Genomic DNA, 26,730 nt, shown 5'->3' with positions numbered 1-26,730 from the left:
TATGTAGTAGCGATAGGGAAGAAGTGAGCATATTTTGTTAGCCTATCCACCAGCACATAGATACAATCACGCCCCTGAGCCCTAGGCAAGCCCGTAATAAAATCCATAGAGATGCACTCCCACTTCCTGTCAGGAATAGGAAGTGGCTGAAGGAGCCTTGCTGGATAAGTGTGCTCTTGTTTGTTTTGTTGGCAAACATGACACTCACGCACATATTGCAAAACATCAGCCTTAAGTCCCTTCCAAGTGAATCGTTCCCGTACTAACCTGTAAGTCTTGAAATATCGAGGATGGCTTGCTGTAGGTGAATTATGGAATGCTCTAAAAATCAACTGCTTCACTTTCGATCCTGGGACTAAGTAGATCCTGTTCTTGTGAATGATCAAATTATCTATGAGAGTGTATCTGATGTCAATTGTTGTTCCCTCCACTATAGCAGAGGCCCACGTGTCTTTGGCATATTCTACTACAATCAAGTGTCGCCAATCTTTTGATATCCGAATCATAGAAGTGAGGTGTGGCCTATGGGATAAAACATCTGCAACAATATTTTGTGTCCCCTTAACATATGTGATATCAAAATCATATGCCTGTAACTTACTCACCCACTTCTGCTGACGATCATTCAGGTCCCGCTGTCCCAAAAAGTGCCTCAAACTATTATGATCAATTTTAATACAAGATTTGCTGCCCACAAGATATTGTCTGAATTTGGCCAAGGCATGCATGATGGCCAGCATCTCCTTATCATATATGCTGAATGATCTCTCAACCCCTCTGAGTTTCGTACTCTCATAAGCTATAGGATGCTTGTCCTGCATGAGTACAACACCAACTCCCTCTCCAGAAACATCACATTGAAGCTCAAATGGCTTCGTGAAATCAGGCAATGCTAATATTGGGCATGTAGTCATTATTTCCTTGAACCGCATAAAACACTCCTGTGCCTCCTGAGTCCACACAAATGCCCCTTTTTTCAGCAAATCTGTCATAGGCGCTGCATGTCGTGAGTAGCCACTAACAAACCTGCGATAGAATCCACATAGACCAAGAAACCCTCTTAACTGTGTAAGGTTCTTTGGTGGTGGCCAATCAACAATAGCACGGATCTTTTCAAGATCCATTCGCACTCCTTGGCATACAAGGACTCGCTCTGTAAAATGCTTAATACTATCTCCAAGTGCTCTAAATGTTCCTGCTATGTCTTGCTATAGATCAAAATATCATCAAAGAACACTAGCACAAATTTCCTCAACTGATGGTGAAAGATCTTGTTCATAGTGGACTGAAAAGTGGCAGGTGCATTAGTCAAACCAAAAGGCATGACTGCAAACTCAAAATGCCCATAATGACATTTGAAAGCAGTTTTTTCAATATCCTGGTCTCGAACCCTGATTTGGTGATAGCCTGATCTCAAATCAATTTTTGTGAAATAACAAGCCCCATGCAATTCGTCTATCAGCTCATCAATGCATGGGATGGGATACTTGTTCTTTATAGTTCTCTTATTCAACACCCTATAATCAATACACATTCGTAGAGTTCCATCCTTTTTTACCAAAACAACAGAAGATGCAAAAGGTGACTTACTTGGTCTGATGTGTCCCATTGCTAGCAACTCATTGATGGTCCTCTCGATCTCATCTTTGAGTTGTTTTGGGTGTCGGTATGGTCTGATCATGATAGGCTTAGCACCTTCCTCCAACTCGATAATGTGCTCAATACCTCTGTCTGGTGGTTTGCCTGGTGGAATCTCACTGAATACCTTCCCATACTTGATTCTCAATTTTTGAATATCTGGATGATATTCAATCTTATGTTGTTCCCCTTGGGTAGGCATCAAGGCACATATTGCTGCCCACTCTATATTATTATGCCTGGCTAATCTCTCCAACTGCTTAAGTGAGATAGTCCTAACATTACCATTACGGATAGCCTTCAGCACATGAGTCCTGCCATCCACCACGAATCGTATCTCCATATTATCCAATCTCAGGGTAACCTCCTTTAAAGAATGTAGCCATTGCATCCCAAGTACTATGTCCATGTCACCCATGTTGACCACATGATAGTCCGTCTTAAACTCATAGTTGTTCAGGCGCAAAGGTAGATCTCGCACCATCCTATCACAACGAAGAGTATATCCATCAGCTACCTTAACTCTTAGTCCCTCGAACTCCTCAGTAATGGGTCCACGCCTCTCCACAAATCATGCATCAATGAAATTATGCGTGGCACCTGTATCCAACAGAGTAATAATCTTTTGTCTTGCCAAGATTCCTCGAAATCTGAAAGATCCCTCTCTTTGAATACTAGACAGACGTGCCTCCTGTAAATGTATCTTTGGAGCCTCTTTTTTCTCAGCACTATCTACCTCTTGTTCACCCTCTACCTCATCAGGATCCTCATCATGGTGCTCTAAGATGTCTGAATCTGAACCTTCATAATAAGCCCACATCACCCGGTTAGCCTTCCCCTTAGGCTTCATAGGACAATCACGACCAAACTCAAAGGGACCTTTGCAAAAGAAGCATAGCTTCTTCCTACGTAGGTCATTAAGTGTTTCCTTATCCCAAGGTGCAGCTAGCTTGTCTTTTGAGTCATTAACCTTCTCTTTACCCTTGCTGAATTCCCCTTTGTTATCTCTAAATGGTGAAGAACTCTTTGAACTAAACCGATTTGTTGGAGCTGCAAGTTCCATACTGCGGGCTTTCTTCATGGCTTCCTGTAATGTAGGAGGATCAAAGGCCTTTACCCACCCCTTGAGTGGTTCAATTAATCCCTCTATAAATAAAATGACTAGCCTCCTTTCTGAAATGTCAGGCACCATCACTGCAAGCTTCTGGAAGTTATTGATAAATTGTTCTAAGCCTCTTGACTGTCTCAACTGGGCTAACTCCTGGAAATAAACTTCAGGATTTTTTTTATCAAACCTTTCTATCAATCTATCCACAAACTCTTGATAAGTGGTTACCTGATTGTGTTGCAATGTGATCATGCCATGTGTCCACCAATCATGTGCTGTCCCATCTAAGTGTAAAGTGGCATACTTGAGTGCTTCAATTTCTGTCATAGTCTTCAGAGATAGGAAAGTATCCACCTTATGAATCCAAGCACGAGCAATCATTTTTCCACTGCCATCAAATGTGGGTAATACCAACTTGTCGGTGGCCTGTTGCAACTCACTGTGTTTATCTACTTGCTTCTGCCTGGCAGCTCTATAGTTCAGGTACCTGTCAAATGTCCATCCATCTTGTACATATTCTGGTAATGAATCCCACTCATTCCTCACTTGTCGAAGTTCATCTACAATATCTGTTACCATAGCATCAGGTGTGCGTGAAATGTAGGACGTGTGGGTCTATCAGCTATTCCAGACCGTGTCCTATGTTGTGATCCTGCTATGCTTCTATCATCCTGATCATGATTATTTCTCCTATTTTCCCCAATCAAATGTTGCATCATAACCATCATTGCTTGTGTACTTGCCTCTATTGACTGTAGAAGCCTCTCCTGTTGCTGTAAAGTCTCATCATTTCGCACACTTCTGGATGGACTTCGAGAATGTCTCTCAGCCATATTCTTAGTTATGCTGGTTCCTTTGTAAACAAAATTAAATGGTGGCTGGGTAACCCTGTCAGGCTGGCAGGAAACCGCTTTGATACCATTGTAATGACCCGTACCAGTAGGCCACTAAACAAACCCTAAATTTAATACACTACTAAAATATATTGCTGAAAATAAAGAAATAGCGGTGCCAATGTATTCATTCAATGAAAATCAAAGGTTTTTACAAATGATATGGCAAATTTCAGCACCAAAACATTATGACATAGCACATTACAAAGAAACCCTAACTGGCTGTATACAATTGAGAACTTGTTCCAACTACAGATTGAAATAAAGAACCTGGATTGATCAAATGGTGGAGACTGAATGCTGTAGATGATATGGTGAAAGTGCAACTCCACTGGAAACTCCAAATCAGCAATTAAGCACAAATGAAAGGACTGAAATATCCTTCCCCCAGCTGCAATAATTCAGGTGATCTCTCACACCCTCAAAATTGCGTACCAATTGAGAGTTTTCGTTCTCAATGGCCAATTGTGACTATTTGCAGAAACCCTAGGCTCCACAATGCACATAAGCAAAAATCAATAATAAATCTCGATGATAGGCAATGAGCCCTCAATGCCTATTTATTCTTTTTTCTTTGATAGGTCGGCCTCCTTTTAAAAAATTTTTCTCCGCTTCTTCCAGCAACCTCTAGAAGCTTTTTTTATTTAATTTATAAAGTTACCTTGTAATATATATTTTTTTAATTGATAACTTTACAATTAATTCCTCCAAAAAAAAATGGGACATTACAAATTACTTCTAACATGTTAAGAAATCAATAGAACAATGTACAGATTGAATGAGGAAACTTTAATTTATGCGCTAGACAGTTTCTTTGTTAGGGTTTTTAGTATTTATTGATCCATCTTTGTTTATATAGATATCATATTTTTGTACACATACTAGGAGTCTAGGAGAGGGATTATATATAGCAAATTTTTGGTTCATTTCCTATTTTGGAGAATGATCGGTAAGATATTTAATGGAATTATGTGTGTTTTGTATTCTTATGAAGATGGTTATAATGTGGTGTGGTGAACCAAATTAAAAATGATTATGCAATTGCCAATATTATTCAATTCCATTGTGCTGCTTTGGTATCAACATTGGTTGTTTTAGAGGGATGCTATATTTTGGATTTTACTTATGAGCAGAGACGCTCATTGAATTATGAGATTAAGGGATTTCAATCAACATTTGCCATTATTACAAGACACCCAAACTTGGTGAATGGCACAATCCCACCCAAATGAAGATCCCACAAAGAATCAAGTCTTGCTGAATGCTTTCAATCAACATTTGCCATTCATATTTACCATTATTACAAGACACCCAAACTTGGTGAATGGCACAATCCCACCCAAATGAAGATCCCGCAAAGAATCAAGTCTTGCTGAATGCAAAGGCTAAACATTTTGAAGGGATGGGCCTGGTATTGTGTTCCAGGGGATTTTCGCAGAATAGATACCCCTCAGTCTTTGGCTTTAAGCTAGAAGAGGTGATTTTTCATGCACCTGACACAACTCATGCTCCTGATGCCAACAGGTGGCTAGAATTATTCAAGATATTTATCCACTTGTTGCAAAAACTAAAACAAGAAGAAACTAAGGTCTTTTAGGATTTAGCTTAAGTTGTCCGCTTCATTATTTCTGTTGAAGGGTGTGTTTATATATAAAGTTTGAGTGTCTATTTATTTAGAAATTCCAACTAGTGTTTTACAATTAACTGGTTTTTTAGGAACTTTTGGTTTAATTATCCGACCTGATAAAAAAGAGATATGAGGGAAGCATTCTTTTGAAAGTTCAAAACATAGGTAGTCTATCAATTTAACTTTAGAAGGGCTTCATTGTTGTGATTTTTCTTTTGGTTTCTGTTCTTGAAGGTGTTAAGTTGTTAACCAGTTCACATTGTCTATGTTCTTACAGATAAGCCACCTATTGAAGAACTCTATCAGTTTCTGGAATTCCAGCTTCCCAGACAATGGGCTCCTGTCTTTAGCGAGCTTCCTCTTGGACCGCAACGGAAGGAACATGGAAATGCATCCCTTCAGTTCAGCTTAATGGGTCCCAAATTATATGTCAATACAAGTCCAGTACGTAAAGTCTTTTCAAATTCTACAGATGGTGTTATTTGTTTTCTATGGTAAGGCTTTTAAGACTGTTTCTGATAAGCAAATGGGCAGGTCAATGTTGGTAGGAGACCTGTGACTGGTGTTCGTTTGTTCTTGGAAGGGAAGAAATGCAATCGATTGGCAATTCATCTTCAGCATCTCTCCACTTTACCAAAAATTTTGCAATTGTTTGATGACGATGATGGTGAAACTGAAGAAGCTAGTCGTAAATACTATGAACCAGTGCAATGGAAAAGTTTCTCTCACATCTGTACTGCACCTGTTGAGTGCAGTGGGACATTGATAGGTGATCCAGCGTCAATTGTGACTGGGGCACAGCTTGAAGTGCGGGTTGAGAAAATGAAAAAGGTCTTATTTTTGAGGCTTCGATTTTCGAGGGTAGTTGGAGCAAGCATTCGGAGGTCTGAATGGGATAATTCTCCTAATATAAACCAGAAATCAGGGATTATATCCACACTCATTAGTACACATTTCACCTCAGCGCAACAGCCGCCAAAGCCTACACCAGTTAACATTAATTCTGCCATATATCCTGGTGGTCCACCTGTTCCAGTGCAAGTCCCAAAGTTGTTGAAATTTGTTGATACAACAGAATTGACAAAAGGTCCACAAGACATGCCTGGCCATTGGGTAGTCACTGGAGCTAAGCTATGTGTGGATGGTGGTAAAATATCTTTGCGAGTAAAGTATTCCCTTTTAACTATATCATTGGAGGATTCCATGTAGGAGAAAAATTCAGATGAGTGCAGTAGTTTTTGTGCTATAGTCAGCTACTTAATAATTTTTCCTTTTGTTAAAATAATCATACACCATGTTAAGAGGAAGTGCAGTAAAACATCATTCTTGCTGTATGTATTAATAGATTAGGACACAGCTAGTGGTTTTCTAATACTTTCTGTGGAACATTTTCTGAAGATGCAATGATCCAGCTGTGGCTTGTGTACAAGAAGCCATTTCTGTGACTGGAAGGTTGTATCTTGTGTAGTTCTATCTTGTATACATTTTATGTAATTTTCTCCATGACAAACTTGTGTTGAGAACATGATATTCCTTGTAGCCTTCAAGCAACGTTAAAAATAGATGGAAACATTTTTTTTTGATGAAGTGCCTTATGTACTGACTGTACATCTGTGAATGGAACTGTTCTAAGAAAGCAAAAAAAATCCACAGAACAAAGTATTTATTCTGATAATTTAAAAGTGCACAACGGATGTTGTGCCACTATATTAACATTACCGATTCACATAATGATTCTGTCCAAATCCAATAGAGATCAGTAAGTCCGAATGAAGTGTATTTATTCATATTGATGGATAAATATTGCGTCCGATTAACAGAACTGACAGGTCGAATATATATTGGCAACTTCGAACTACTTTTAAGGCAATTAAATGTATTAACAAGGCAAATGTCTTGACAGGGAATGAAACTAACTAATCATTATTAAAGAGGGATTGCATAATAGAATGCCTCTCGGCTATAATAGAATTTGAAGGCGCTCAACTTGCTTTTAACAACATTAAATGCATGAACCAAATTAGATATAAATTTAATTCTCTCAAAATAATTTTCCCTGGAAATTGACCTGTGTAGACCAAGGGCAATCATGATAATCATTATTAAGCATAATTTATGAGTTATTTGTTATTGTGTGCTTATGGTTGTGCCATACGATAAGTTTTGGTCCAACCACCAAGAGGGCAGGGCAGAGTCTCTAGACAAGTATGCGGAGGTAAAGGATTAAGCTTTTATCATCATGATATGGGAAAGGTTTTATTCGTGATAAATCTGCCTACTCGTATATAGTTGGAGGATTTTCCAGGCCAGTAGGAGTGCACTCACTCTAGGTGCAGCAGCTGCTGTAGCACACAGGGAGTGGTGATCTATGATGGCAGCTCCCAAACATTAATTTGTTAATCAAGTTTTGAATACGGAAAAGTTTATAAACAATTTATCCCTGAGCATCATCAGGTCAAAAGGAAAATACTGAAGGGACAATTGTTTCTTTTTTTCTCAGAATGTGATCTCATCCTAAGATTGCCAATGAGTATTTATATTGAGGTAAATCTAGATATATCAGCCTGAATCCTTTGTAAATATCAAATCGCTTGATCAAGTTCTAAAAGTTGCTCAAAGTTGATCACAATCTTTATTGAGGTTATTTGTCTTGTTCTGATATTGCTATCAGGATTCAACTGTATAGTTTCTGGAGTCAAACTAATTGACCCATATTTCATGAGTAGTGGTTCACAGAACCTATCTCTCACGAGAATGAATGGAACACTCAACACGCATTGGATCTAATGATGCTCATTAAAGTGAAGCACCAGGACTCCCTGGGAGATCACCCATCCCAGTATTACTCCAGCTTGAGTGCGCTTAACTACGGAGTTTCCTCCATGGTGAAACCACTCTGCTTGCAACTCCATTTGCAAAACCTTCATCAAGTGTTGTGCCTTATGCCCCTTAAGCTCATCAATTGATTAGTAGGAGATATTTTTCTACAGCAAGTCAAAATTGTGATATTGCTATCAGGATAGATATGTTTCCACAGCAAGTCAAGTTGTGATATTGCTATCATTTTTTTTTGGGTTAATATCTTTTTTTTTATCAGCTATCTGATGTTCCATTCGTGATCTGGTAAAATATCATAATTGACAAGAATTTTGAAGAATTTTTTTAACCTTCCATAGATCAATTCAGGATTATTTGTCTTTTTATCTCCACGGTTTCTCACTTTCCATTTGGTGGTGTATTTTGTGAACGGTGTTTGGCTAACTTCCCATCGTATGCTATCCAGACTATTCTTGATTTGTAAATAACTATTAAAAAACATACTGTAATAATAAAAATATAAATATGACTTATTTGAAAAGGATATTCTTAGCAACATGTGAACTTGATTTGACGTGACATTTTTTATAAGATTGGAGCGGTGAGTGATAAACCGAATGAACAAAACACGATGAGTTCCAACTCCGATTACAAATAAAAAAGATGGCCAAAACAGTTCTCTGTTGACTTTCTATACGATAGAATTATACCGGACCAGGCACTTGTTGGAGAATTAAATATTGAGCTTTGATGTAGTAAGTATTATCTGTAGCTCTTAAAGAAGCATATTCTCGACAGGAGAGTGGGGAAAGTATTTTAAGAGTAAATATGCTTACCAAAAGATGTTATACGATAGAATTATACCGGACCAGGCACTTGTTGGAGAATTAAATATTGAGCTTTGATGTGGTAAGTATTATCTGTAGCTCTTAAAGAAGCATATTCTCGACAGGAGAGTGGGGAAAGTATTTTAAGAGTAAATATGCTTACCAAAAGATGTTGCTGGTAACAGCATTGATGTGCTTTAATGGGTAAGTTCTAGCATTAGCTTTTGTAGATGGGAAGTGTACATAGGAATAGGGGAAAGTATATTGTGTAAAGAAAACCAACTGAAAAATGCATTGATGTGTTTGAAGTCTGTTGACATCGAACATTTTGAATACCATAGCATGTTATTTCAATCCATCTAATTCATTGCATACCATACCATTAAGCCTACAACACAATGGTAGTCTTCTTTAAGAGGAAGAATTGATTTTATTCTTAATAAATAATAATAATACTTAATCACATCCCATAATAATGATGAATCTTGACTTTGGCCTTTGTTTTCATTTTCATATTGGAATGGTGTAGTATATCAAGCATGTCTTCATTTTCATATTAGAATAATGTAGTATATTTACTATATTTAATAATTAGAATGGGACTACTATAATTTGATTTGAGAAAATGTAAAATGATTAGTTTTAATCATTTAATTTTTTTTTTTGGGCCTCTAATGTAAAACTGCTCTTGCTCTTGATATATTTATTAGTATTTTGATAGCTGATAGCCTATACTAGTATTTGAAATACATAGATATTTATTTTAAATATATTTAATTTATAAATTTTTAGTAATATAAATAAAATGATTTTTTAATATAATTGTCTAGATTTTATAAGAGGTGACAAATTGAATGAACTATTGTAAAGAGAACTGTTTCACATTATTCAAATTAAATTAATATTTAAATTATTTAATTATAAGCATTATTAGAGAGAGCTTTTAAATTATTTCATTAAAGCATTACCACAAGCTCTTGTGAATAGAACTGCAATCAATCTTATTATTATAACTATAATTTAATAATGTTTTGATTAAATTAGATTTATTTTTTTAATAAAAAATGTATATTTTTAATATAACATATATTTTAAACAATAGTTATTATACTATTTTATTGATGTGAGTTATATTAATATTGTACAATATATTTAAAAAAATTATAATGAAAGAATTTCAACAAATAATTTTATTATAATACTACGAATTAATGGCTACTAGATAACACTTTTTTACGTATTTGCAAATGTAAATATGTGACAAGAGATCTATCAATGTAGGATTATGGTTTTTGACTAAGGAAAACAAGGTTTTTAAAGGACTGTGAAAGTCCTTACAATTTGATTTTGAGGGGGATCTAGAAACCCAATATGATTAGAAGCTACATAAAATAGAACATTTGCAAACTAGCAACCCAAAGCCAATAGACAAACAAATAAAAAATATCAAACATTCAAAGCACTGGTTGCCCACAAGATCTCGACAAGTAAGGCCAAAACTTTACATCAAAGTTCGAGTCTCTTGAACAAGATCCATTGGGTTTTAAAGGCTCCCCATACCTTACCATTGGGTTTTATCATGGCTTCCAAAACCATCATTAGAAGCCACCTTAGAAGATTAGGCATTAAAGGTACAATTGAAACATGGGGTTAAAAGGGACACCCCAAATTGACTTGGGCTTTGATAGGGTTCCCAAGATTACTTTGGGTCTCAAAATGGCTCCCAAAACCATAGTAGAGAGATGAATGACTCCCCAACCAAAGACTTGCATCATAAAGAATTAATATAAGAAAAAATTCAGCTCTCATAGGGTGTTTTAACACGAACCCCCAAACCAATGAACTATGAGTAACACTGATTTTCCAGAAGAGCAAAGCCTTTCACCCAACAAAACTCCCCTCCACCTCAATAGAGTGAGATCCAACCTCAATAAGATAGAAGGATGACTTCAAAACCAACCCTACACCTAGCAACCATCCACAAGCGAGAGCAACATTCTGCCACAACCAACCTCACCCTCAGAGAAAATTACAATCTCCATAAATGATAGAATCACTTCAATAAGAATTAGAGCAAAAGAGACAACAACAAAAATCACCCAACCCATGAGCAAGAAGCATAAAGGCGCCTCATAGGCCAAAGGGGAGGCTTCACCTCTATAGAAGCCTCAAAATGAAGAGACGTAAGAATGTTCATGAGAGTCCACTAGATCATCATCAAAGAGAAGCACCAAATTCTACCAAGGGTCTGAGAAATGCCAAAATATGAGAGCCTCCTTAACCAAAACAATCGAAGGCCAAAGCGAGCCCTTGAAAATTAGCACAGGATTGGCCACAACCAAAAAATTTAATTAACCTAAGAAAAAGAGAGATCTCCTATCCACCTCAACACCTAAGCAATACTCCTAGTCAACAAAGAAACAACAAAGCCAACTAAAGAAAATGCAAAGAAGAAAACAACAATACTAAATATTGCAAGATTGAAGCCATTGGAGGAACTAGATTTACCCTAGAAAGAAAATCCACCCAAGTGCAGGAGAGAGACACAACCAGCAGAAACATGCCTCTCCAAAGGGGTAAAGAAAATGAACCTTTAATAGAGGCCAACCTTGCAACTACAACCACATAAGATAAAATACATAAATGAGACAAGTTTGCAAGTTTAGTCTAGAAACAAGCACCTAACAGAAAATTAAAGTTTTGATTTTGAAAAGAAAACACTGGTTGTAACAAGTTTTTAGAGCACTTCTTGTCATAATCAGTAGTATGTGTGTTTGAAATGACCTTCATTAATGTTTTATTTTCATGAACGCAAGTACACAAGCTTGCAGTCATATTGACGTATGAGTTTTAACACATAATTGTGACATGGAATTATGACATAGACATGTACGTACAGATGGATAAATAAAAAATAAGATATGCAAAAATAAAAAGTATCATCCCCCCAGCTAAAATTAGGCATGAGGCCCCACCATGCCAAGATATGCAAGAATAGGTCATATGATAAAAAACTTAACTAGGAAATAAAATGATTTAAAACATATGTACGATGGAATATTACCACTTACCTTGTTGTAATAATCAAATGATGTGTGTTGCATAGTAGCCATGTACTGAATTGATATGGTGAGCTGAATGATGAATAACATGGATGGTGAGTTGGAAAATTATTACGGAGAATTACTTTTACATAAAGTGAAAGGTTTATTATGACATCTTCAAATTATATCAAAGAGATGAAAGAATCCGGGCACGTGACGTAGTTCTTTCTGTTGTAGGAGTTCTAAGATGTTCTTGAAATTGAAACTACTACAAGAATTATTCTCTATGTTGTGGTTTATGATAGAGCTTGAGTCAATGACCATTGACCAATAGTTTGAACTGAACATGATCTATGGTAGACAATTGCACAACACCATGTGTAAAGACTGAGACTATTTCATATGGGCCCAACTATCTTGCTTGAAACTTCCATGACATATATTGATAGTAGGAATCATAGAGAAGTGTCTAGTAACCTGCAACAAACTACTTCTCTTTTATGAATTTATCATGCCATTTATTTATCTTCTATTTAATTATCTCAGTATTGTGTAGAGAGAACTTCCTATATTCATCTAGCCCATTAAGATGTAGGATCCTTTCATGTTGAGCTTGAGTGAGATCAATGTTCAATTCTAAGGTTGTTTCATGAGTATTGTGCTCAAATTCAACTAACATCGTAGGTATTTTTCCATAAACTAACTCAAAGAGAGTGAAGGTAGTAGTAGTTTTCCATGTTATCCTGTATGCCCAAATTACTTTAGGAAGGCAAACTACCCAATCTTTCTTGTGGATGGCTATAGTTTTTCTCAGGATGGATTCAATATCCCTAATAGTTATTTCTGCTCGACCATTGGCATGTGAATGGTAAGGAGAATATTTACCATGCCTAATGGTATACTCATCCATCAAAGTAGTGATTAGATTGGATGTAAATTGAGAACCTTGATCAGTTACTAACTCTCTAGGGACACCAAATCTAGTAAAGATAGTTTCATATAAGAATTTGATAACATTATTATCCCTAGCATGCTTCATAGGTTTAGCCTCTACCCATTTAATGACATAATCACTACAAATCAGGATATATACGATTTTCCATTTGATGAAGGCTCAATATATCCTACAAAATTAATATCCTATTTATCAAAGGGTGTAACAATTACCTACGGTTGCAGGGGCATCTCATCTAATTTGGTAGGTCTTCCCATCCGCTAGCATCTGTCACATTTCTTTTTACACCTTGCAACATATTTGTGGACTGTAGGCCAATAATAACTTGTGGTTAATATTGAATGTTATTCTTTTTTCCACAAAATGACTACCACATGGCTCATCATGACATGCATAAAGAATTTCTTATGTCTCATCTTCATGTACACATCTACACATCACCTGATCTAGACCTATATAAAACATACATCCATCTATCCAAGAAAGGTTGAAGCTTTTCTCTGCTAGAAATCATCTATCTTTTGGGGATAAATGTGTTGGAGTACTTCCTGTAGAAAGATAGTTTTCCATATTGAGCATACCATGGATTTTGAGTTGATATGGAGAAGAGATGCTCATGTGGAAATCTATCATCAATTACTGCAAGATCATCTGGAACTTGCAACCAAGAGAGAAAATCTGTAACTACATTTTCCCTTCTTGGCTTGTGTATTATCTTTATATCAAACTCCTACATAAATAGTAACTCCCTAGCTAACCTCCCTGAGATAGCACACTTGTTCATCATGTATTTAATTGTTACACGATTAGTATGCATAAAGATCTTATACCTTGTTATATAATGCCTAAACTTGTTAAGCACATAAATAACAAGTAATTCTTTCTCAGTGACAATATAGTTTAGTTCATCTCTTTGCAAGTTTTTGTTGATATAATAAATAACATGTTCTGCTACACCATCTTTTTATCCAAGCACAACACCTATTGCATAATATGAAGCATCTGTGTGAATGTGAAATGAAAGACTTCAATTAGGCCCTCTCAATATAGATGCTTTAGTTAAGATTTCTTTCAACTAATGAAAGGACTTGTCACAATCCGAGGTCTAGGGAAGATTGCTTCTTTCTTGAGGAGATTATATAATGGTGCTATAATCTAATTGAAGTCCTTTATAAATCTTTTATAGTAACCAACATGTCCTAAGAAACTTCTAATATCCTTTTGCTTTACTTCTATCTTTGCTGGGTCCACTTAAATATCAAGTGAAGAAAGAAAGTGCCCCAAAATGACTCCCTCCTCCATCACTATGAAACACTTTTCACTATTCAACAAAAAATTATATTCTTGACACCTCTTAAAGACCTTTTCTAAATTATCCTGGGTTTCTTGAAAAGTAGATACGTAAGCAGTGAAGTCATCCATATAGATTTCCATATAGTCAGTAGAGATATAAGAGAATATATTGATTACAACTCTTTGGAAAGTAGCAAGTGCATTACATAAGCCAAATGATAGGACTAAAAAATACCCCAAGGATAGGTGAAAGTGGTTTTATCCTAATCTTTAGGTGCTATCTTAATTTGATTGTAGCCACTAAACCCACCCAAAAAAGAGAAATATGTTTTACTAGCTAATTTATCATGCATGTGATCTATCAAAGGAAATGTAAATCAACTCTTCTTAGTGGTTGTATTGAGTGCTCTACAGTCTACAAGCGAGTGCACCAAGTTGGTGTACAAAAAAGTGGACACCCAAAAAAAAAGCAAAAAATCTCAATAACCTGTTCGAGTTTTCAATAACCTGATCGAGTTATTTAAACATCAAATGCAGGCTAGGCTTGCTATCCAAGCTTGACCATTATAATTTAAAAGAACTAGATTGGGTTCTATAATACTTGATTGGGTTTTTAAATTTATCTTATTAAAAACCGGATCAGGTTTTTAAAATTTATCTCTTGAAACCCAACCGGGCTTCTTAAAACCCAATCAGGTTTTAAGAAATATAAATTATTTATGTTGCTCACGTTTGAGGGAATTTTTATATCCTCAAATGAAAACAACAGTGTGGATTGGAGATGAAGAAGGCAAAACCTGATCAGGTTTGTAAGGAAAAGAGGATTTTTTTTTGCATTTTTATCCATGGTGCCCCACAAATGAGGTATGTCTTCATTCTCCTTGTCGTTTATGTATTTTTCCATCATAGTTTGTAATGTGGTTTTGTAATTTTTAAGATATGTAATTTGCTTGCATTATTTGTAATTATTTTAATTTTTTAAAAATATCAGATGCATCAATGAATCCAAGAAAACAAGGGAGAGGCAAAAGACAACCTCTTGCACAATAAAAACCTCCACTCGTAGTGACACAACCAAAAAACACTCCACCCATTGTGACACAAACACAAAACCCTCTACTCGTAGTGACACGACCATAAAATCCTCCGCTCAATGTTCCCGTTCAACAACCACTGCCGCCTATAAACCCTTCATGCATACCATTACATCATTTAAATACTACACAAGAGGACCTCATAAACTGCCTTACACAAAATAGTGCTCACATTACCCAAATGGTCAATAGGTTGCAGTCATCTACACTTCCTCACCACTCAACCCTAGTGAATACCCTTGAACAAATGGCCCAAAATGTGAATGTGGCTTGCTTATGGAGGTTATGAAATGGGATTCATGGAGGGATAGTGTTGTGCATTTTATGTTGATGGGTTATCATATTAGAAAGTGAAAGATAAGGACATAAAGAAAGGTACTATATGTTCTCTTTTCACTGATCCTATATCTATCAACTCCCTATTACATGCAACCAAAACTTTTCCTATTTATTGGTGCACTCATACTAGGATGAGATCATGTTTTTGGGATAGGTGGTATATGATATTTGACCTAGTACCATGTAATAATTATGAGATGCCTCTATATTTTTTGAGAAAACTATACTATGAGTTCATCCTTGGCAAGAAGCCAAATTACTTTGACATCTATGAGTTCTAGGGTAGAGGGAGAGGCTCTGCGCAGGATAGTCCTAGGGCTCGTAGGGTGGTACCACAACATGAGAGGAGACATATAGCACGAAAAACCATGCCTCGTGTTGTGATCCCATCCATTGTAAAGGATTCTATTGATTTACAAACTCTTCATGTCGCTATATCATTGGAAGATGTTATCATTGATCATGGCTCATAGTTAAGTGGTTTTCCTTCACCTATGGTACCTTGACCATCATCAAATGCACCTTTAGGGTCATCACAGCTTGTGATTTCTCCATCATCGTCACCTATGGCACCTTGAATATCATCAGATGTGCCTTTAGGGTCATTACATCCTACAACAACTCCATTAGCATCACCCGCACCACCATTGTCATCCCTGCTTGTGTCACTTGCACCACCAATGTCATCCTCGCTTGTGCCACCTACATCATCATCACATGCATCATTACAGACTTCGAGCCCCAATCAACATTTTTGTTTTAGTTGTCAGCACATGATTAATGGGATGGATGTTGAGGCATCTTAGGATTGTGTGGCATCTCATCCATGTGTACATTGTGGGCATACTTGTTATTCAAACGGAGGTGGGGATTTCACACTCATAGATGATTTGATGACGATGGTTTTTGGTGGACATGAGACATAGGTTTTTCTTTTTGAGTTTTGACATGATATTATTTAATCACCCAAATATTGTAAAAGTAAATATTTTATTATTTTATAGAGCACTCTAGATTGATATGTGAATAATATGCAATGTAGGGTGCAACAAGCGGTACAAGAACACCATAGAGTACTCTTTTTGCTAGAAGTGAGAGGCTAGGATCAAGAACACCCAACATAAAGTTTTTTAAATACATATTATTTCTTAATTAGTATGACACTAACAAAACAAATTTCCATAATTTTTTTTCTTAATTGTTTTACAACGAACACTTAGTCTCTAAGAAGTTCTACAAGGAAGCCAATAGAATATCCATGTCCAAGTTAAGTTGACAAGGATGTGTCATCTAATTACATCATGTAAAGTTGCTAGCACACTCAAAATTTTCCACCCCCCATAGTCATCATTCCTCTTCATGTCCCATTTCTATCATCCCTCTTTCATCCAACCCCCTTATAGATCCTCCTCCATTTCCTACCATTATTTAAACCCCTCCATTCATCAAATCCATCCAATTCCCATCCACATATCTTACTTCTAGCTTTACCCAAACTCCATCTAATGAACCTCATGAGTTTCGACATGATATTATTTAATCACCTAAATATTGTAAAAGTAAATATTTTTTAATTTTATAGAGCACTCTACATTGATATGTGAACAATATGTAATGCAAGGTGCAACAAGTGGTACAAGAATACCAGATGGTACTTGTTCTACTAGAGATATGAGGCTAGGAGAAATAACACCAAAGGTAAAGTTTTAAAAATATTCTTAAAAGTATAATAATACGTTGGCTTTGAAATATTGTTTCTTAATTGGTATGACACTAACAACACAAGGTCCCTAAATGTTATTTCTTAATTATTTTACAATGAGTGCGTAGAATCTAAGAAGTCTTTCAAGGAAATCAATCAAATATCCATGTCCAAGTTAAGTTGATGAGGGCATATCAGCTAATTACATCATGTGAAGTTGCTAGCATGTTGAAACCTTTCCATCTCCTGTAGTCATCATTCCTCTTCCATGTCCCATAACTTTTTTGATACAATCATTCAATTGTATATTGTCTTTCATGTTACACAAATGTCAAGTATATACCGAGCAATTAGTGTACACCAAGCTCACTCGAGAGTCAAAGGAAGTTCCAGTGTATGACAAGAGTTTCAATGTTAACCAAGTTTAGAGTTAGTGTCTACTGAGATCAGTTGGTCGCCTAAGGAAAGTCTGCATGGAACTAGTGTTAACTGAGCTCACTTGGTTACCAAAGGGAGTTTGCAGGAAGACAATGTCAACCAAGTTCACTCGGTTACCAAAGAAAAAGTTGGCATAGAACCAATGTTAATCGAGCTCACTTGATTACCAGAGGAAGTATGGAGGAAAGTTATTTTTGAGTTAGCGGTGACTAAGTTAGTCCTAACAAGGCTCACTTCAAAAGAGTGAAAAACATTAACTAGTTGCAATTGGTGGTTTTTCCAAATTGGGTTTTCACATTAAATCTTGGTGTCTCTTGTGTTCATGTTATTTGCTTTATGATTTTGAAACTAAGTTAATTAAGTTTAAACACACTAAACATCTTAAGCAATGATTATTTTAGTGCTTTTTAAGTGACAATAATTCTTAGTGTAAACCGAGTGTTCCTGTGTTAATGGAGTTACAACAATATTTCAGTTTCAACAGAGTTTGGTTTTGAATTGTATTGACATCTTAAGGGATCCTGGATTTGTTTTTGTGGTAACTAATTCACTCCTCCCTTCTCAATTAATCCTCTAATATTTCCAACAATTGGTATAAGAGCTTTTGGTGCTTGCAGATAAGGTTTCAAGGACCTAAAGCTAAAGATCAAGATGTCTTACAGAAAGGAGATTCCTAAGCTAAACAGAGATAACTTCCAAGCATGGTAGGAACTTATGAAGCTCCACTTGGAAACCATTGGTGAAATAGGTCTGAAATATCTAGAGAACAAATATGTGGCACCTACTAGAACTTTGATTGTGGATCAGATTATGGAAAAGAAGAACCATAGCATAATGATGATTGAGATTGCTTCCACTCTCAATTATGCTAAATTTGATGAAGTCAAAGAGTGTGATATTGCTCATGAAATGTGGAACAAGCTGAAGGAGAACTATGGAGGTGATGATAATGTCATGAGAGCTAAGGTAGAAAATTTTAGAGGTCAGTTTGATTAGATGAAGATGAAAGAAGATGAGAACACTGCATAGTATAGTAAAATAATCAAATCTAGTGTAAGTGCAATCGGAGTCTCAGGGGGGAAAGTTGATGATATAACAGTGGTCAGGAAGATACTCAAAACCCTTCTTCCTATTTATGCAATTAGAGTGTTAGCTATTCAAGAAATGAGATGTGATCCTAAGAATGATATGACATTGGATGCACTAGTGGGAAGGTTGGCAAAATTTGAGTTAGATAACTTTGATAATCATATTCCTAACTCTAGTAACCTTGAGTCTGCATTTGAAGCCAAACTATCACTCAAGAAGGAAGTTGCAAAATCTAAAAGAAAGAAGTATGATAGTGGAGATGAAGATGGTTTTGATGATGATCTTGAAGTCATTGAAGCATTGCTTGCAAGAATATTTCCCAAAGGCAAAGGAAAGTACAAAGGCAAAATTCCTTTGATCTGCTTTTCTTGTGAATAAGTTGGTCACATTGTTGCAAGGTGTCCAAACAAACAAGGCAAAGAAGAAAAGAAGCATGAAAAGTACAAAGGCAAGAAGGATTTCAAAAGCTACAAAGACTACAAGGAAAAAGGTAAGAACTTGTTACATGGCTAAAGATTTTGATAGTAGTGAAGAAGATGAAATGGTTTACATTGTTGTTAAGGATGAATCATATGATGAGAATGATAAGATGACCTTCATTTCTCATGTTATTAAGAATGATACATGGATTATTGATAGTGGCTATTCTCACCACATGACTGGTGATAAATCAAAATTTGAGCACTTAGAACACTATGATGGTGGGAGTGTTACATTTAGAAATGGTGAACCTTGTTATGTGAAGGGAAAAGGTTGTATTGCACTAACCAATAATTTCAAATGTGACAATTCTTATTGGGTTTAAGGATTGAAACATAATCTTCTTCGTGTGGCATAATTGAATAATATTGGTTTCAAGGTAGAATTCATGAATAGGAAAGCTAAGCTACTGGATGGAAATGAAAATCTAATTGGGAATGGAAATCAAACAAAGGGTAAATTGTTTTTCCTAGACTTCACCGAATCTACATGTTTGCTAGCTCAAATAGAGGAAACTAAGTTTTCAATGCAACCCAAGTTGCAACCAGAGAAAACTAAGAAATAGTTAGTGCAACCCAAGTTGCAACCAATAGAAAAGGAACCTAAGTTGCAAACATAGGAGATACTGAAAAATTTGGGATGAAGGATTCTAGACCAGTTGGAACTCCCATGTCTGCTAGATATAAGCTTTCCAAAAATGATGATTCCAAGGAGGTAGATTAGACTACATACAAATGAATGATTGGAAAACTTTAGTATGTAGTACACAAAAGACCTGATATAGCGTTAGCAGTTGGTATGGTGGCTAGATTCTCTGACAATCCTAAAGAAAATCATATGATGAAAATAAAAAGAATCATGAGATATCTTAAAGGTATTGAAGATTATGGTTTTTGGTATAAGAAAGGAGGCAACTTTGAATTGGGAGCATTCACTAAAGCTAATTGGGTAGGAAGTGTTGATGATAGGAATAGCACTAGTGGTGGAGCATTCTTTCTTAGAAAGAGGCTAGTATCTTAGACAAGAAAGAAGTAGAACCGTATCTCTCAGTCTATAGCAGAAGTACCAGTTCAATTAACATATCTAAGAATCTAGTGATGCATACCAAGACCAAGCACATTACAATAAAATATCATTTCTTGAGAGGATTGGTGCAAGACAAGGAGGTGAGATCAGAATATGTGAATACAAAAGAACAGATTGCAGACATATTCACCAAGCCATGACCTAAGGATGCATTTTTGTATCTAAGAGGCAAGCTAGGGATCATTCTCCTATTTGAAGCTCACTAATCAAATTTTAGTGATGCAACAACCAAGCACTTTGAAGATTAGACAAGTTGATGTAGTATTGTCAGAGCAGATTGCATATGAATCTATACATCAGGTATGTGGAAACTACATTGATTGTTGTCTATGGAATAGAGTTTACTTTCATATATTAGAAAGTTTGTTGTCATAAATGAGAGAAATTTTTGTGAATTTTTGAGATGTCAAAGAGGAAGATTTTTTCATTTTGTCATATTAGAAATTTTGAGTTGATATCAAAGAGGGAGAGTTTTCTGTCAGAAGGAGATATTGCAGTCATTGCAATTAGAGATTGATGATAGAGGGAGCTCACAATGATAGAGGGAGTTCTCATGGATGAGAATCAGAATGAAACTAAGGATATTATTCTTCTATTTTTTCTCTAAAATTTCTATGTATCATGACATGTTGTATTTCCATCAAATGTAAAGAGGGGATTGTTGGATACAATCATTCAATTGTATTTTGCCTTTGATGTTACACAAATGTCAAATATATATCGAGAAATTAGAGTACACTGAGCTCACTTAGGAGTCAAAGGAAGTTCCAGTGTATGAAAATGATTTGAATGTTAACCAAGTTCAGTGTCAGTGTCTATCAAGATCACTCGGTCACCTAAGGAAAGTCTTCATGGAATTAGTGTTAATCGAGCTCACTCAGTTACCAAAGGGAGTTTGTAGGAAGATAGTGTCAACCGAGTTCACTCAATTACCAAAGAAAAGTTGGCATAGAACTAGTGTTAACCAAATTCACTCAGTTACTAAATTAGGAAGTCTAAAGGGAAGTCATTTCTAAGTTAGTGTTGACCTAGTTGGGTAGACTAATGAAGGATTTTCTTGCATAAGTATATTTGATATGACAGTTTTGTTGGTTAGTTCTAGTGGACTCATGGGATGAATTTCATTTGTTTGAAAGTATATTCAAGCCAAATTGACAAGTTAAAACATCTAAATATAAGGTGAAATTGAGGATTGAATTGAGAAGAAGCATGCAATTGAAAAGATAGATCAAGGAAGCAAATTGGAAGGATATCAGAGTATTCGAGTTGACTGAGCGAAAAATAACATTATGATCAAGGAGGATAAAGTATTCAAGACAAAATAGAGATCTAAAATCAGAAAAGATAGTTGCATCAACAATCAAGTCAAGTCATTGTTACTCTTTAATAATTGTAGTAGTGAATCAAATCTCCTAACAGAGTTAGCTTAACAACTATTTGCCAAATCCTCTAACAATGTGACATTTCTAGATTGAAGTGTCTAAAGACCTCTAACAAGACCACTCCTAATAGGTTGAACTAAATCCTTTAACATGGTCAGACCTAACATTATGTTTTGTAATCATTAATAGGGTTGGCTCCTAACATGGCTCACTTCAGAAGAGTGAAAAACAATAACTAGTTGCAATTGATGGTTTTCCTAAATTGGGTTTCCATATTAAATCTTGGTGTATCTTGTGTTCATGTTATTTTATTTATTATTTTGCAACTAATTTAATTAAGGTTAAACACACTAAACATCTTAAGAAGTGATTATTTCAGTGTTTACTATGTGACAGTAATTCTTAGTGTAAATCATGTTTTCCTGTGTTAACTGAATTACAACAATATTTCAGTTTTAGCAGAGTTTTGTTTTGAATTTTATTGACATCTTAAGGGATCTTGGATTTGTTTTTATGGTAACTAATTCACCCATCCCCTCTCAGTTACTCCTCTTATATTTCCAACATAATTATGATCCTTCTTTCATCCAACTCACTTATAAATCGTCCTCCATTTCTTACCATTATTTAAATCCCTCTTATAAATCCTCTTCCATCTCCTACCATCATTGAAAGCCTCCCAAATTAATCAAATCCATCCAATTCCGATCCAAATCTCTTGCTCCTAGCATACCCAAACCACATCTAATGAACTTCTTGAGTTCATCCTCCATATATCCATTCCCATTGAAGAACCTCCAAATCACATAGGGTGTCTTGCAGGAGTGTGGAGATCATGAATCTACACTTGTATTTCTTAAAAATGTGCCAAAATTTCATTCAAATCTCTCTTTTCCTTCCCGATCTCTTTGTTTTCAATTTAGGCTTTGTAGCCTTTTTGAACCCCAAATTTTCCTATCTTTCAACTATCCTTCCAATATTTTCCTTCAAGTTGTTGTGTCTTCTTTCCCTCTTATGATCTTTTTTTTGTTATTGTTCCTTCTTTCCATTTACAACATTATCTCATATTTATAACAATACCCTTTACTATTTTATAGGGATTGTCAGGGGCTGAAATTTCTCAAGTTGATGATGCCACACTTTTTGCTATTAACTTTTGGCCTTGACAACTATGTGGTATCATAGTTTGCACGCCTATCAATTTTACAATTTGGGTTGAACCCATGATGTGTCTTATTGATTTCTTTTATGTTATATTTGTTTCTTCTTTAGGGTACTCCACAATAAGGAAATCAAGGTTTGGAGGTCTAAAAGAAAGGGAAGGAAATAAGCAAGAACACCCTAACAAAAAAAAGGTATAAAATAAAAGTCAAGTTTATATTTTGAAATTTATTATGAATGAATATATACATGTCCTCAATATTGATGAATATATGCTTACTTGTTTATTGAATATATGTAGAAACAATTGAGTTTTGTAGAGTTGATGAATACACCTGAGACTGCCGATGTTGAGGCAATGGAAGAGGTAGAATTTCATATATTCCTTCTTGTAAATTTTAGGTTATAGTATGTATTTGTTCTATATACATATTAAATAGTTGCTTTTACAAATGATTACATGTTTCTTTTGTTTCCAGTTTTATAGTAATTATCAACAAATTGGCTTATTAACACGTGTTACTTATCTTTTACCTATTACAACACTCTTTGAGACTTCGTAAAAATCCTTTCCCATTTCATTTTGTTAAGTCCTGAGCATCAAAGATGGGGTCAAACATAATAGAGGCCAGAGGTATGTATGTAGATTCTTAGTTGAAGCCCTCTTGTGATCTCAATTTGGATTGGTTGTGTATGTGTTAGAAATCCCTAACACCTACTCTATAATTATAATATTTTATCTCTTACCATATAGGTTCTGTGTCATACCAACACTAATTCATTAGTGGTTGTGCCTTCTGCTAACATGGGATATCCAACTCAAGTTGTAGTATGTTTTTGTTTTTTTTACTCTATTTGGAATCCCTAATGCCACTCTATAATTCTAACATTTTATTGCTTACCATACAGGTTGTGCCTCATACCAACAATGATTCATCAGTGGTTGCACCTCTTGCTAGCACGAGAGATCTAACTCAAGATGCAATACATTTTTTCTTTTTATACTCTATTTGGAATCCCTAATGCCACTCTATAATTCTAAAAATTTATTGTTTACCATAGAAGTTATGCCTTATACTAGCACTGATTCATCAATGGTTCTACCCCTTGCTAGCACGAGAGATCTAGCTCAAACTACAGTACATTTTAATTTTTTAAAAAATTCTGTTTGAAATCCCTAATGCCACTCTATAATTCTAACATTTTATTGCTTATCATACAAGTTGTACCTCTTACTGGTATTGATTCATTTGTGGTTGTGCCTCCCATGAGCATTGATTCATCAATAGTTGTGTCTCCCACTATCACTCTACCTCATCATTTTGTCAAGAGTCCCACCCATTGAAGAAGGAGCCCATTACCATTATCATTCAGTCCAACAATGGGACAAAGAGATGAGGTAATGAATAAACCAACTATCCACAATTTATAGTACTACATTTGGGCCTGAATTTTGATGACAGGTCATTGCAATTACGACAATAACTTGTCGTCCAATCGACATCAAGAGGAATTGGCTCTCGTCGAATGGGCGTCAGACCTTTTCTATTACAAGTTGCAATGGAAAGGGTGACAATCATAATTGTGATGGCCACAAGTTTCATAAATTGAGCTAACGTACTGGAAAACCATTCATTTCACTGTCACAATTATGATGTTTGTATGACATAAATTCTATGGGCCCCACATCAAGCCATTAGAAATGTCTATCACACTTGAGATGAGCTTGTGACATGAATGCAAAGTTTCCATCACAATTACAATGATGTGTTGTATTAATAAAAAAAAAAAATTGGCGGCAAACATTGAATAACTATGATACAATCATAGGTTAATATTGTCATGCAATCATAGGTTAATATTGAGCTTCACTTGGGTTCAAGAATAGTTTAATATTCTCTACTAATTAGGGCCAACCATGTGAAGGTGGAAGCTCATTTGCCCCCCCGCGCCCCCCCCCCCACCCCCAACATCTAAATTCCCTATTAATATCTAACATCTTTAAGAAAGGATCAATCTTTAAAGTACAAAAAAAGTTCAAGATTCTAGACCTACAAAAGTGACATCATTTTCCCATCTTCTGGTGTATGTCATTTTTCTATCTCGTCCAAAATATGATTCTGCCACTTTGAATTGAGAATTCACGTGTAGCTGTATTATGCATGCATGGACAATAGAAGGAGCTGAAAAAACCCAACATGTTTACATTTATTTAATAGGTTTACGCAAACATCTAACAAAAATGCAAACTTGTTGGGTTTTTTTAGCTCCACCTGATGTCGTATGCATATAAATTGAGATTGCATATTGAACAGTGGCATCCTTCTAGATTCCATGAACCCAATAGATTCACACAATCAGTTGTCATACAATCATAGGTTAATGTTGAGCTTCACTTGGTTTCAAAAATAGTTTAATATTCTCTACCAAGCAGGACCAACCATGTGAAGGTGGAAGCTCATTTCACCCCACCCACCAACATCTAAATTGCCCATTAACATATTAAATATTTAAGAAAGGATCAATCTTCAAAGTACAGAAAAAGGTTCCAGACCTAAAAAAGTGACATCATTTTTCCATCTTCTGGTGCATGTCATTTTTCCATCGCATCCAAAATAAGATTCTCCCACTCTGAATCAAGAATGCACATGCAACTGCATTCAAATGCATGGACAACATGTGGAGCTAATAAAACACAACACAATTACATTTAATTAATAGGTCTATTAAGTTTTTAAAATTATAGATCATCATAAACAATGTTCGTTATGGTCTATAACTTTAAATACCTAATTAAAGACCTCTAACAAAAATGCAAACCTGTTGTATTTTTTAGCTTTGCCCAATGTTGTATGCAATGAATTGACATTGCATATTGAACTATGACATCCTTTTACATTATCTAAAACCAGTAGATTCACACAATTAGTTATCATACACTTATAGGTTAATGTTGAGCTTCACTTGATTTCAAGAATAGTTTAATATTCTTTACTAATCAGGGCCAACCATGTGAAGGTGGAAGCTCATTTGTCCCACCCCTCCCCTCAACATCTAGATTCCTCGTTAACATATAAAAAATTTAAGAAAGGATCAATCATTAAAGTACCTGGAATTTCCTCACCAGCTCCTGCTACTCTTAGTGGAAGTCCATCTTCATTTCTCACGAGGAATTCATCACACAGGTACATCTAGGAATGTCCACATTGCCTCCTGCATAAAATGAATTCAATATTAGAAAATGCCCCCTAAGAAATAATAGTTCAAGTGAAATAAACACATGAAAAATGAGAGAGAGAAAAGAGGAATCTACTTATCAATAGGTGTTGCCATCGCATCTGTGGCCATGCTACCTGTTGAGTGAGTTGCGCCAAGATCTTTCTGTTTATATACATACATACATATATAAATATACATATGTATATACATATATACATACATACATATATAAATATACATATGTATATACATATATACATACATAACACATACATAGATACATACATACATGAATGTATGTATGTATTTATGTATATGTATATGTATATGTATATGTATATGTATATGTATATGTATATATGTATATATATATATATATATATATATATATATATATATATATATATAGAGAGAGAGAGAGAGAGAGAGAGAGAGAGAGGTGCTAAGTGACTTACCTCAAGATCCTCCACAAAAATAATGTAGACCAGGAAAAGTGGGCAGAGTTTGCAAGAAATTTTACAAAAACATATCATAGCAA

The 26,730-nt window shown here is 35.5% G+C and overlaps 1 protein-coding gene across 1 annotated transcript in view; it reads left to right on the top strand.

The window, feature by feature from the left end:
• LOC149568930 (MAC/Perforin domain-containing protein) overlaps window positions 1-6,849 on the top strand; it is a 49,124-nt gene extending 42,275 nt beyond the window's left edge. Inside the window, exons 6-7 of the mRNA XM_089821767.1 lie at window positions 5,544-5,710; window positions 5,801-6,849. Coding sequence (XP_089677893.1) covers window positions 5,544-5,710; window positions 5,801-6,475 — 842 coding nt within the window. The 3' untranslated portion in view covers window positions 6,476-6,849. The remainder of the gene's footprint in view (window positions 1-5,543; window positions 5,711-5,800) is intronic.
• Window positions 6,850-26,730: the final 19,881 nt, after the last annotated feature.

Source organism: Cupressus sempervirens, chromosome 3 (genome assembly GCF_028749045.1).
Source record: "Cupressus sempervirens isolate cs-2001-9-10 chromosome 3, ASM2874904v1, whole genome shotgun sequence".
NCBI classification, from domain to species: domain Eukaryota; kingdom Viridiplantae; phylum Streptophyta; class Pinopsida; order Cupressales; family Cupressaceae; genus Cupressus; species Cupressus sempervirens.
Note: the sequence above shows the minus strand (reverse complement) of the source record. Positions and strands in the feature narration are given on the sequence as shown.